General features: G+C 36.9%; 1 protein-coding gene across 30 annotated transcripts in view; it reads right to left on the reverse strand.

Moving 5' to 3' along the window:
- PBRM1 (polybromo 1) overlaps window positions 1-12,863 on the reverse strand; it is a 155,405-nt gene that overhangs the window by 95,943 nt on the left and 46,599 nt on the right. For 16 of the 30 annotated variants that reach the window (XM_066350658.1, XM_066350676.1, XM_066350666.1 and 13 more), the window contains 6 exons: window positions 12,267-12,362; window positions 11,375-11,466; window positions 9,417-9,630; window positions 5,108-5,249; window positions 3,867-3,964; window positions 1,782-1,826 (listed from right to left, as the gene is read on the reverse strand). In XM_066350658.1, the coding sequence (XP_066206755.1) occupies window positions 1,782-1,826; window positions 3,867-3,964; window positions 5,108-5,249; window positions 9,417-9,630; window positions 11,375-11,466; window positions 12,267-12,362 (687 nt within the window). The remainder of the gene's footprint in view (window positions 1-1,781; window positions 1,827-3,866; window positions 3,965-5,107; window positions 5,250-9,416; window positions 9,631-11,374; window positions 11,467-12,266; window positions 12,363-12,863) is intronic. The other 14 variants (XM_066350677.1, XM_066350670.1, XM_066350661.1 and 11 more) reach the window with 1 other exon arrangement.

Genomic DNA, 12,863 nt, shown 5'->3' on the forward strand with positions numbered 1-12,863 from the left:
CAACTCTGTTCACAGACTTCAAGGTAACCCAGCATTTAACTCCCTGGCTCTAGAGCTTCAGTGGTGCCTGCTGTTAAGCTAAGTAAATCCAAAGGTTCTTTTTTCTTTTTTACAAGGCCTGCTACATTTCATCTTCAAGTCTTCAAGAAATAAAACCCTTTAATTCATTTTTATAATGTGTTTTCCCAGACTAGCAATATCTGATTGAAAACAAAATGAAATCTATTGAATTTCAAATCTTTATTGAACAGAAACTACTTCCTGAAAATAATCAGAACTACATTTATTGAGTTCTTACTGCAACCAAGCTCAGTTCTAGGGCTTTAAACATATTAACCAATCAGGTTCTCGCAGCAGTCCTATGTAAGTATTGTCATTAATTCTGTGTTCAGATGAGGAAATTGAGATGAGGCTCACATTAGAGCTAATAAGAACAACTGGGGGCCTGACCTGTGGTGGCGCAGTGGATAAAGCGTCGACCTGGAATGCTGAGGCCGCCGGTTCAAAACCCTGGGCTTGCTTGGGAAAGGCACATATGGGAGTTGATGCTTCCTGCTCCTCCCCGTTCTCTCTCTATCTCTCCCTCTTTCTCTCTCTCTCACCCTCTCTCTCTAATAAAAATGAATAAATAAAATCTAAAAAAAGTAAATAAATAAAAAAGAACTGGGATTTGAACCTGGGGTTATAATACTACCCATAATACCCCACATTTTTATTTCTACTACTACGCAGAGTTAGTGCTATACACTATGAGTGGTATGAAAGAAATATATGATCTTTTAAAAAATTTACTGAGAATACTTTTCTTAAGGAAAATATTAAGAAGAATAACAGTAATGTTGTAAGATGGACTATATATATAAATATGGTAGCAACATTTATATAAGTTTAGAATACCTAACTTTCAAGGAAAAACATGGTAGGGAAATCATATTTGCTAAAGCTATTCGAGCATGAAAGATTTCTATACAACTACACAACTGTGTGTCTCATGTTAATCACTTTTAGTACATTGCTCCCATAGAGTTTCATTTGTTTTCAACCTGCCTCTTTTCCTGGCAGGTACAGGTGATGACTAAACGTTCTCCTTTCCTACCTGTAAGAACAGAGTCTGGTGTTCTGCAAGCAACTGACACTTCATGAATGCCAGATAGCCAAGGTAAAAATAAAAACACCACACAATGACTACTAGGACTATAACATAGCAACTCATAGGCTGTTTTTAAATTATTAAGTAACATGCAAAATAATGGATGCTTTCAAAAAAATAAAACATGGACAAGATTAGAGATTCAAAAAATATGGTCATGCTCGAGAAGCACTAACCCAATGACAGCTGTCAATACAGACTGACATCACATGGACTGTCAACTTTGGTTTTAATCTCTCCACCATTCCCAATTTGTAAAAGGCATCCATCCCTGAAAAGGAATCAGCACCTGCTAGCCCCTGGATGCTGGCATTGCCAGCATATTCTCACCCTCTACCTTTTACTGCAGAAGCATAGCCACAATGACTGGTGTGAGGGCTTGCTGCTTGTGGCCAACCTAGCAACAAATGAAGGTTCCTGAACATCTCTAGGCTAACTTATCCTGACTTTATTTTACTAACTATACTTCTAAACTATACAGCTTTCTTTATTCATAACATAAACTAGCACCCAAATAAAAACCATTCTTTCACATGCTAAAGGCTTCACTTTTCACCTAATTAGTACTACTGACCATGCTACAGAAGCTTACACTGTTAAAAATGTTTATGCATAAGAAAGGACTGCACACCTGGATAGCCTCCTGAGACCCAACATCTCACTGTCAAGAGTGTTCCTGGGAAAGCAGAAACAAACATTACATGTGAAGAAAAACAAAATAAGCAACACTGGAGGGTCATGTAAAAACCAAATATGGTTCAGAGAAAAGGGATTATTCAATCCAAAGGATAAGAATAATGCTGGGAACATTTTAAAACAGAAGACAACAGCAGTGGGAGATTTTTGGGTAGAAGGGTGAAGGAGAAGAATGCACTTCCAGAATAAAGAGAACATATCAACATTAATTTTTCTCAGACTCTTTAATATTAAAAAAAATAAGGCAAAGACAGAACCATACTTAGGAGTCAAGTCAAATGGTACCTGGAAAATTTGGCCCTGACTTCTCCAGACAGGTTTAACCTAACTTACTAGGCTGCTGTGTTTGCCTGAATTTTGGAGAAGTCTATTTCTTGTTACCAAAACTTCTTCACATATCTACCTTCTAAAATGCTCATTATGTTATTTCCTTTGTCATAGTCCAATTCGTGCCTGTTTTTAAAATCCGGGTATGATTTATATTTGTTCTTCTCTTGTTTTTCACTTTGTTATACAAAACACTTCCTAGGAAATCTGTTCATAAAAAATACTTTTAGTCTGAAGTGGGATTTTATTATTTTAAGAACTTAATGCTCAGTTTTTTAAAGGTAGGTTTTAGAGTAATATCTTTTATTTAATCTACTTGGGTTGTCCCACATATTACATGTCAGAGAAAGGTAATTTTTAAGTATCTAGCCTGAGCTAATGCATCCGTGGAACTGTATTCTTAGACACTTAACTAGTTTAAGATCTCTCTTTTCATTCAGTGTTGGCACTAATTGTACCATCACTTTTGCCTCCGTTACCTTCTTTGGCCTGAGAGGTTTTATCTTTGATAGGTGACTGATCTGGAAAACACAGGTGATGCTGTAGTAGAGTTATATAATTACACTCAAAGATGTTCTTGATTTGATGTCTCTGATCTGCTTTCACATTTTTCCTCCGTTGTCCCTGGTATAACAAGGAATTAAGAACTAGGAAGGATGAAATTCACAGGCCAGTAATGGAGGAGACTCACATCTCAGACTCACCAATAAACTTTAGTTACCATCGCATAGAATAGCAAACAAAGTTATTTTCAAAGTAAAAATGTTAGTTATAAGAGGGCAAGACAGGATAGCTTCTCTTTTCTAAATCACATTTTTAATCCTCTCATCTTAGTGGATCTACTTATGTATGGACAGAATTGTATCAACAGTTACTAATGACTTCTTCATTCAACTTTGAATCTGTCAAGCCCTATTATTAGTGATTAGCTTATTCTCTAGTCTAAGGTATCATCAACTGGACTGACTGCTGCTAAAAAGATGGTGAAAGAGTTCAGGTTGAGGGAGAATACAGTGTTCCACAAAGATCAAGCCAGAGAAACTCTTATGTGGAAAGCACAAAGAGCTGGTTCTGCATGATTCTTTATAGAAATTCAGCTTTAGAATTTCACAGTAAGGAATGCTTCCATAAAACCCATGATAAAAAGAAAGGGTTAGGAAAGTTGAAAGGTTAGAAAGAGAAGAAAATCAAACATGTAGCTTAACATTTTATAAACTATAAGAAGTTATGACCTTTTTTTTTTTTTTTACAATCTGACATCCTTAAAATGGCAAATAAAGATCCAGATTAACAAGGAAAATCAAAGGGTAGTAAGAGTAATAATGACTTACTTCACTGCAGTGATATACTAAATTTTTTGTAACTCACCATGAAAAATTACCTAAATAGATTTAAGTGGCATTATTAAAACACATTAAAAAAAAATAACCTGGTAACAAAAAGAACATGTTTTGCCAGCCTATATAAATAGCTGTCATTTTTATATCATCTAAAAAGCAATAGACTATTTGCACAAAAGGAAGTGCTAATCATACTAATTTACAAATAAATTCTAAAAGAAAACGTTATCAAATATTTAAAGCTTATAAAAGAATTCATACTTGATAGCTTAAAAGAACCTTTTTCCGTGCTTAACTAAAACAAAATATACAGCAACTAAAAAGATGTCTCCAGTTATAAGAAGAGTATATACCTTTTTCTTTTGGCACTACCAGTATCAGAGGTGGCTGAAGAAATCATGCTGTCTCCATCCTCAATGTCATCTCTTCTGGCAAGTTCCTTCTTCTTTGCCTAAAACAGAGCAGATCCTGAAGTCAAGCACTCTGCTGAGCACTCCTAGAATATATGAATATTAAAAAGCTAGACATAGCAGATTCACCCAGGAAGATACAACCATACGTAGGATGCATAAAACTAAAGCCCTTATAACATTTTCAATAACCCGATTTAACAAAAGCCTGCATGACAAAAAAGTAGGTTAAAAAAATGCATCCAGAGAGTTGAAGAATCAACACTAGCTAAACTGAACCTAATAGGACAAAGGGCAGCAACATGTTAAAAGCACTGATACAAGTTCAAGTGATTGGGGCATCTTGCTCTGGTGGCCATATTTAACATAAGTAAAGACAACTCAAAAATGGCCTTTCGTCCCTTGACTTCTTAGGCAATAGTGTAGCGAAGAAGAAAGTTTTATATGAGAAATGAAAGATCTACTCTTCAACACATGCATATTTAAAGACTTTGTGCCAAACACAGCTGAAAGCCAAACTACAGTGGACTTAAGGAATATATAGAGTACTGAAAATACTTCAAATCCATAGCACTGATCACAGTGCTGAGCATACAAAAAGAAGATTCTATGGGTGATCTAAAATTGCTTTTGTTGGTTCCTTGCCAAGATTCATTTTCCAGAAAGATTCTACCAAAAACTAACATGCAAACACAATTTTTATTTCATATCTATGCCTCTTTGTCTCAAAATCCCTAATTACCCATGACCTCAATTGCCCTCCAAGGTATGCTCTCGGAAAGGATCTGATAAACTTATGGACACTATACAATGATTAATTAGCCTTATGATGCCCTTTCTCCTGGGACCAATGATAACTCAAAAGAGACAAAGTCTAGAACCAAAGAAATAAAATCTAAATCATAGAATATCACCTGTAATTGGAAGAAAACTTTCTGAGAACCCTAAAATCACTCCCAGAGACAAATCCCTGCCTCTTCTACTCACAAAGCTAACCCAATCTAAACTATTATTTCTACTATACATAGTCCTGATGACTCTAAAAAAAAATATTCAGCAATACTGTGGTTGAAATAAATGATGTGATCTTGTTGGAAAAATCATAAATCTTAAAAGGACATTCTAAAAATGTGTAAAATTATTTGTTATACATACAACAACTTAGCAAAACTAAGATATCATACCTGCATGACTTGCTGCAATTTTAGAACTCGCTTGTATATGGCTGAATTGGGAACATTATAGCGTTTGGCATTTTCAAACATTAAATTCAGATCACACTCCAAATGATCCAAAGTTTCATATTCTTGGTTCTTTAGCTTTGTTCTGTGGAAGATAAACATGGCTAGAATATTTCCATTATGGAGATTATGAAATATCCTTCCTCAAAGTTCAGTGCAAAAATCCTGATAAGCACTAGATCATATCTTTACTAGTGACACTGATTAGAGGTCTGAAAGTGACACTGTCAAGATATAAGGCGAGGAGGGAAAAGTATATTTAGTCAACATCACAGTTTAACTAAAAATCCAAGAGAACTAAACCATTCTAGGAAGTAATAAGAAGACCTAGTAAAGTGGTCAATTCAAAACAAATATACTAGCAAAAATCCTACTGGGAAAATCCTGTTACTAACATGCAAACTCTAAGAATAGACAAAAAATCAGGAAGGGTTAAACCAGTGGGGTTTTTTTTAGTTAGAGGAGGGGAAGCAGAGACAGACTTCCACATGTGCCCCGACCAGAATCCACCCAGCAAGCCCTCTAGGAGGCAATGCTCTGCCTATCTGGGGCTGCTGCTCCTTTGCAACCGGAGCCATTTTAGCACCTGAGGCGGAGGCCATGAAGCCATCCTCAGCACCTGGGACCAACTCGCTCTAATCGAACCTTGGCTGGAGGAGGAGAAGATGAGGGACAAAGAAAGAGAGAAAGAGGGGGGGGTGGAGAGGCAGATGGGTTCTTCTCCTGTATGCCCTGACCAGAAATTGAACCTGGGACATCCACACAGGGCCAACACTCTTACCACTAAGCCAAACGGCCAGAGCTAAACCAGTGTTTTTCAACTGTTTTCAACCAGTCCACCAGAAATTTTGTGCCAGTCCATGAGGTTAACCAACCTAATGCTGTATGAAAATTATGGAGTATATAATCATTGGGTCTATAATCAATGCCCACAAAGGACAGACAGAGAACCCAAGCCTGTAAATGATAATCTATATTTATCTGACTGATGTTAATTAAGGATAGTGGGTCAAGGAAAGGGCAGAATGGAAAATAAAAGATGGTGACACACTGTCCAGCTTCTGCCCACTCTTCCATTTTTATTGCCTTTTTTTTTTTTTTTTTTTTTTTTTTTTTAACAGAGACAGAGTGACTCAGAGAGAGGGATAGACAGGGACAGACAGACAGGAATGGAAAGAGATGAGAAGCATCAATCATCAGTTTTTCATTGCGGGTTGCAACACCTTAGTTGTTCATTGATTGCTCTCTCACATGTGCCTTGACCGCGTGCCTTCAGCAGACCGAGTAGCCCCTTATTGGAGCCAGCGACCTTGGGTCCCAGCTGTCAGGCTTTTGCTCAAACCAGATGAGCCCGCGCTCAAGCTGGTGACCTCGGGGTCTCGAACCTGGGTCCTCGGCATCCCAGTCTGATGCTCTTTCCACTGCGCCACCGCCTGGTCAGGCCCATTTTCATTGCTTTTGATGACACTCAACTATCTTCTTTCTACCAATACATTTACCTAGGATTGTATAGTATAATACAGTAGCCACTAACTAGATGTGGCTATTTACATCACAATTAAATTAAATACAATTTTGGCCCTGGCCAGGCAGCTCAGTGGATTAAAGTATCGAGTTGGTACGCCAGAGGTCACAGATTTGACCCACAGTCAAGGCACATACAAGAAGCAATCAATGAGTACATTATTATATAGAACTAAGTGAAACAAGCTGATGTTTCTCTTTCTCTCTCTCTCTCTCTTTCCCCTTTTCCCCATTCCTCTCTCTCAAGGGCAAATTATTTAAAAATTAAATAAAATTTAAAATCTAGTTCCTTAGTACCACTAGCCACATAAGTACTTAACTGTCACATGTAACTAGTGGCTCCCATAATGGACAGCACAAATCTAGACTTTCCTGTTGGTCAATGTAGAGCACAATGGAAGGTAGCCCAGCTCCTTGAGGTACCAGCACGTGTCCTTGGAAAGAAGGCAGATTAGACGTCTTAAAAATTGATACTTCAGAATCCTAGTGTGCTACCAGCTAGACCTCAGCCACTTCTCTATTCCTCATACTCCCCTACATGTGTGCCATATAACTGTCCAAGTAAAGTTCAAAACAGGGTAAAGATGCAGAATTACTCAACAAAGCAAGGTTTATATCAGAAAAGTCTAACTTGAAAGAAAGCTATAGTCAGGTGAGCTGGCTGAGGATTGGTCTTCTTCTGAAGTAAATTAATGAAACTGAATTTTTTTTTAAAAGACTGAGAAAAAAAGCTATTAATGACAAAAATTGTTACTTAAAACCTCTTAACATCTACAAGACTGTCATCATCTTTTCTAAGGCAAATAATATAAAAAATTTATAGGCTATTTTCTTATGAATGGCAACCTTAATATCCGTGTTATTTTATTTTATTTTATATTTTTATTTTTTTGTATTTTTCTGAAGCTGGAACCGGGGAGGCAGTCAGACAGACTCCCGCATGCGCCCAACAGGGATCCACCTGGCACGCCCACCAGGGGGCAATGCTCTGCCCATCCGGGGCATCGCTCTGTTGTGATCAGAGCCACTCTAGCGCCTGGGGCAGAGGCCACAGAGCCATCCCCAGCACCCGGGCCATCTTTTGTTCCAATAGAGCCTTGACTACGGGAGGGGAGAGACAGAGAGGAAGGAGAGGGGGAGGAGTGGAGAAGCAGATGGGTGCCTCTCCTGTGTGCCCTGGCTGGGAATCGAACCTGGGACTTCCACACGCCGACGCTCTACCACTGAGCCAACCGGCCAGGGCTTATCCGTGTTATTTTAAAAGCAGGCCAAATGAGCTGACTTTCTATCCTACTGTAAAACCTCCAAAGTTTGGATTAAATAAAAACACTATAAACATAATGATCAAATAATAAAAATAGAAGTTAAAAAAGTAAAACCATAAAACATACATTGTTTAAACAATCTTATTTCCTAGAATTCAGCAAATACAAGGATTTTAATTACTACTGTTTGGAAGGTTAGCTATCAGCTTAATCTGACCTGGCCCAGTTAAGATTATTTTTACCTGCTTCTTGCCTCTATTTGGGTACATTGCCAAACCTAACCCACATGTGGAAGTTCCAAAACATCATATTTTATAATATTACTTTATTTTCTACTATTTTTAATGATACAATGGTGGTTTAAGTATTGTTCCGCTGAATTCCTAATGATTTCTTTAATATTTTCTGAATAGAAAAGGGAAACCAAGACAAACCATCTTTCAGTTGTTATTTCAGCAAATGAATTCTCTAAAAGCAATCTAAACTTATTCTAGGAGGAAGGGAGGTTTAACTACAGATACAAACTTTAAGTACAGATAAATTATTGTAATTAAAATATCAACAAAAAGTGTAGAAAAAAAATTTGTATGTACTTTGTTCAGTTGAAAGAAAATGAACATTTTAAACTTGAGCTGCATGACTTTTTTTTTTGGTATTTCTCTGAAGCTAGAAACGGGAAGAGACAGACAGACAGACTCCCGCATGCGCCCGACCGGGATCCATCAGGCACGCCCACCAGGGTGCAACGCTCTGCCCCTCTGGGCCGAGGCTCTGTTGGGACCAGAGCCACTCCAGCGCCTGGGGCAGAGGTCAAGGAGCCAATCCCAGCCCCCGGGCCATCTTACTCCAATGGAGCCTCGGCTGCGGGAGGGGAAGAGAGAGACAGAGAGGAAGGAGAGGGGGAGGGGTGGAGAAGCAGATGGGCGCTTCTCCTGTGTGCCCTGGGACTTCTGCACGCCAGGCCAACGCTCCACCACTGAGCCAACCGGCCAGGGCCTGCATGACTTTTTTTTTTTTTCAACCTGCATGACTTTTTATCATCTATAATCTGACACAAAAAAGTCTAGATGGAACACCTTTCATCAATTTGCTTCTTGACTTTCTTGCAGTACAAAGAAAATCATCAGTATTTAATTAAATTTATTTTTCACAATAGAAGCGATATTCAAGAATAGATATGTGAAAAATACTTTTACCTTTAATATCCTTATCCATTTTAGGAAGAAAGATATTTATTATAATTTTGAAGTTTTTGAGAGAAGGAAGGAAAAGACAGAGACAGGAACATCAAGCTGCTCTTGTATGTGCCCTGATCAGGGAATTGAACCGGCCATCTCTGCACTCCAGGATGATTCTGAGCTCCAACCAACTGAGCTATCCAGCCAGGGCAGGAAGAAAGATATATATGCAGGCTCGACTATAAGAAAATGGATTTATACTAAGTAATGTAGAATATTTCTTACCTGATCTGTTGTAGTGATATAGGCATTTTAATTTGCTGATAATAATCAGGGTATTTTTTCTTTGAAGGCAAATGGAAAAATGGTTCAGCTATTAACTGCCCTTGGTTATTCCGACAGCTCCTAACTGTGTCATAAAGCTGATAAAAAGGATTCGATATGTCCATAAATGAAGTAATGCTCTCTGCTTCTGACTCTCCTTCTTCATAACGTGCAGCTAGAAAGACAAAAAAGGTATTTATAAGGAAAAGAACCTTACTTTGAAAAGCTCTTTTCACAACCTTCCAGGTTAAGCTATGGAGAATACCCATTTTAAAAGAACAATCTCTAGCCTTCACTAAAAATGTTAATAATGCTTAATATAATTATATGTTTACTTATAGAAATGTTATAAAGATATAGAATAGATTTTTACATAGTAAAAGTTATGCTGTTTTAGGTTACAAAATTTCTCTTTTTAAAATGTGCCTTCTTCAGAGACTCCTTGCTCTGTGTGCTTGGCCAAGAAAAGAAACAAGTAGCCTTTCATGGTGTTCAGAACTAAAATGTAAAAGCTAAAACTATAAAATTCTTGCCTGACCAGTGGCGATGCAGTGGACAGAGCATTGATGTGGGACGCTGAGGTCCCAAGTTCGAAACCCCAAGGTCGCCAGCTTGACCTCAGGGTCACCGCTGGCTTGAGCAAGGGGTCATTGGCTCTGCTAGAGCCCCCCAGTCAAGGCATGAATGAGAAGCAATCAATGAACAACTAAAGTGCCACAAATACAAGTTGATGCTTCTTATCTCTCTCCCTTTCTGTCTGTCTCTTGCTACAAACACAAACAACAACAAAAAAACCTATAAAATTCTTAGGAGAAAACATAGGTGTAAATCTTCATGGGCTTGGATTAGGTAATTGGCACCTATTTGTTTTTCTTCATAGCTGAAGTGACTAAGTCATAATCCTTTTGTGACAACAGTACTATATATTTATTAGAAAAAAGGCAATAAATATCTTTTAGGAATTTTGCTAATGTGTGGTTTTCCTTCAACTTGTTATGTTATTATAAGGTTAATGAAGTAACCAAACATAAGAAGGAAACCTAAACTTAACATGTGTGTTACTTTTATAATCAGCAAAACACAAAGCTAATGAAGAGAAAAATTTTCTTTCAGTTTTTGATATGACCAGGCCTAATATAAATTTAGAAGTTTAATTTTATAGGTATCAAAAAATTAAATTCATACTCTAATAAGTAGTCTATAGCAATTATAAAATTTTTATAGAAGATTTAGTACAATGTAACAAATAGCTGGTAAAATCTGTTGTATCAAACTTGGTTAAATCAAAAGATATGCCATAATAACTTCATGAAACAAATTTTATTTCTCTCTATAAAAAAACTAGAGTAAAATAAAAATATTATATCACACTTAAGAGAACGAAATTAAATATACCTCCTACAGCTATTCTTTAGGTTGCTATTTAACAAATTGTGTACTTTTACCCAGATTTTTAGTGCCCAATGCCCTTTGTTCAATTTGTTTAAATGACAATTTACCATGCTACTCTGAGTACAATTTCTATGTATCTTTAAATCATAAGCTCTAGCTAAGAAGAAATTATAGCTTACTGAAACTTTAAGTCAATAACCTAGAAATCTAAATAGATGTAAATGTCGTCCTGGGAATTCCTGATGATGTTATTGGTTTCACTATCACAAGTTTGAAACCAGGATCTGCTACTGCTATCAATCCAACTGTTTTGAAAGAAGTTATCTATTTATTCAAATACAAACTTTAACACAAAATAAAGCAATAAGCTTTGGTAAGTCTGCCAACCAAAGAGTGAAATAAAAATTCAACAAAATAACATGTACTCCAAAAACTAAAACTCCCAGCAAGACCAAAGTTATCACAATTTTCTTTAACTGGAAGGACCCACTGAGAAGGCACTGTACTAGTCACAACCTAATGCCTACCAGCTAAAGCAGCATCCTCTTCACTTTCTGAGCCATACTGAAGTGCCATGGTAATTGCTGATAAACGACCCCCTTGGACTGCTCTTTTATTACTACAAAGAAAAACAAACAATTAGAAGGCATGGAAAGATGTATAATAATTTGGTTAATTTATATATAGGACTTAGGAACTGCTAACAAAACATTCAAAGAAAATGAATTTCTATTCAACTGCCTCATCACTTTTTCTTAGTAATTTTATATTCTCCATAATCAATTTAATTCAGTACCAATATTTTTCTCTTAGAAAAGAGGAAGTGGTGGTAGAAAGCATTCAGTAGGCAACTTGCAATTCTTTTTAACATAAATGCAATACTACTCACTTATTTTATGAAAAATATTCATTCATAATTAATGGTTAATTCTCTTTAAGATGCTTATATTTTACAATGAACACAAAACCTTTTAGATTTACCACATATTTTACTGGTAATATTAAACATACTTGACAAACAACTTTACTTAAGCATTTTCTAAGAGATGATGTCAGGCCTACTATAGTACCTCAGTCGTTTTTTATTTTTTTTAAGATTTCTTATTTATTTACTTTTTAGAGTGGAGAGAGAGAGAGAGAAAGCAGGGGAGGAACAGGAAGCATCGACTCCCATATGTGCCTTGACCAGGCAAGCCCAGGGTTTTGAACCGGCGACCTCAGTGTTCCAGGTCAATACTTTTATCCACTGCACCATGAAAGGTCAGGCCCAATCTCTTAAATAAAGTACTTGATAAAAAATTCTCATAATAACCCAACTATATGCAAAAATATTACTTCAATATATCCATCAAGCAAAGACTAGTATACCTATCCTCCTACACATGGGTCAGCTCTCAGACCAAACACACTGACTCTCACCGGTAATACTTGCTAGCAGGATTTCTCTCTTCACTAAGGCTGCTTTTACTGTGTGAGGAACCTGTCAGTCTGGCTGCAGCCAAATTTGATGAAGTCCTATCCAGAGATAAAATTAAAAAAAAAAAAGACAAAAAAGAAAATCTCAAGAGAACTGACAGTTAAAATCAGAATGCTGGGTAAACAAATATAACAACAAAATTTTCTTCTTTTCTAAATATATATGCTCAAATATTTCTAAGCCTCTACTGTGCAGCAACCTGGGAAATGAACCTGGGCTGGTACTAGAGAGCTTCTGGTCACTAAAGTGATCAGAGGGTCTGGTAACAAAGCAAATATCAGGGTCAGAAGCTTCAAAAGTAGCCACTTAACCTTTCCATTTCAGGTAGGAGGAAACAGAATCCCAGAAGTAAGACATGTTCAAAGTCAGAGTCCTAGCACAAGGAAAAGCCAGGATGAGACTGCACATCTTCTGACACCTGGCTAAATAATCTTACTGTAAATATAAACATATACTACTATATATTAAATACAAATATAAAATTATCTGCATTTTATATGGTATCCAGGTATATGTGTATCAAATTATATACAACCACA

The sequence above is a fragment of the Saccopteryx leptura genome, chromosome 10 (assembly GCF_036850995.1).
Source record: "Saccopteryx leptura isolate mSacLep1 chromosome 10, mSacLep1_pri_phased_curated, whole genome shotgun sequence".
Taxonomy (NCBI): Eukaryota; Metazoa; Chordata; class Mammalia; order Chiroptera; family Emballonuridae; genus Saccopteryx; species Saccopteryx leptura.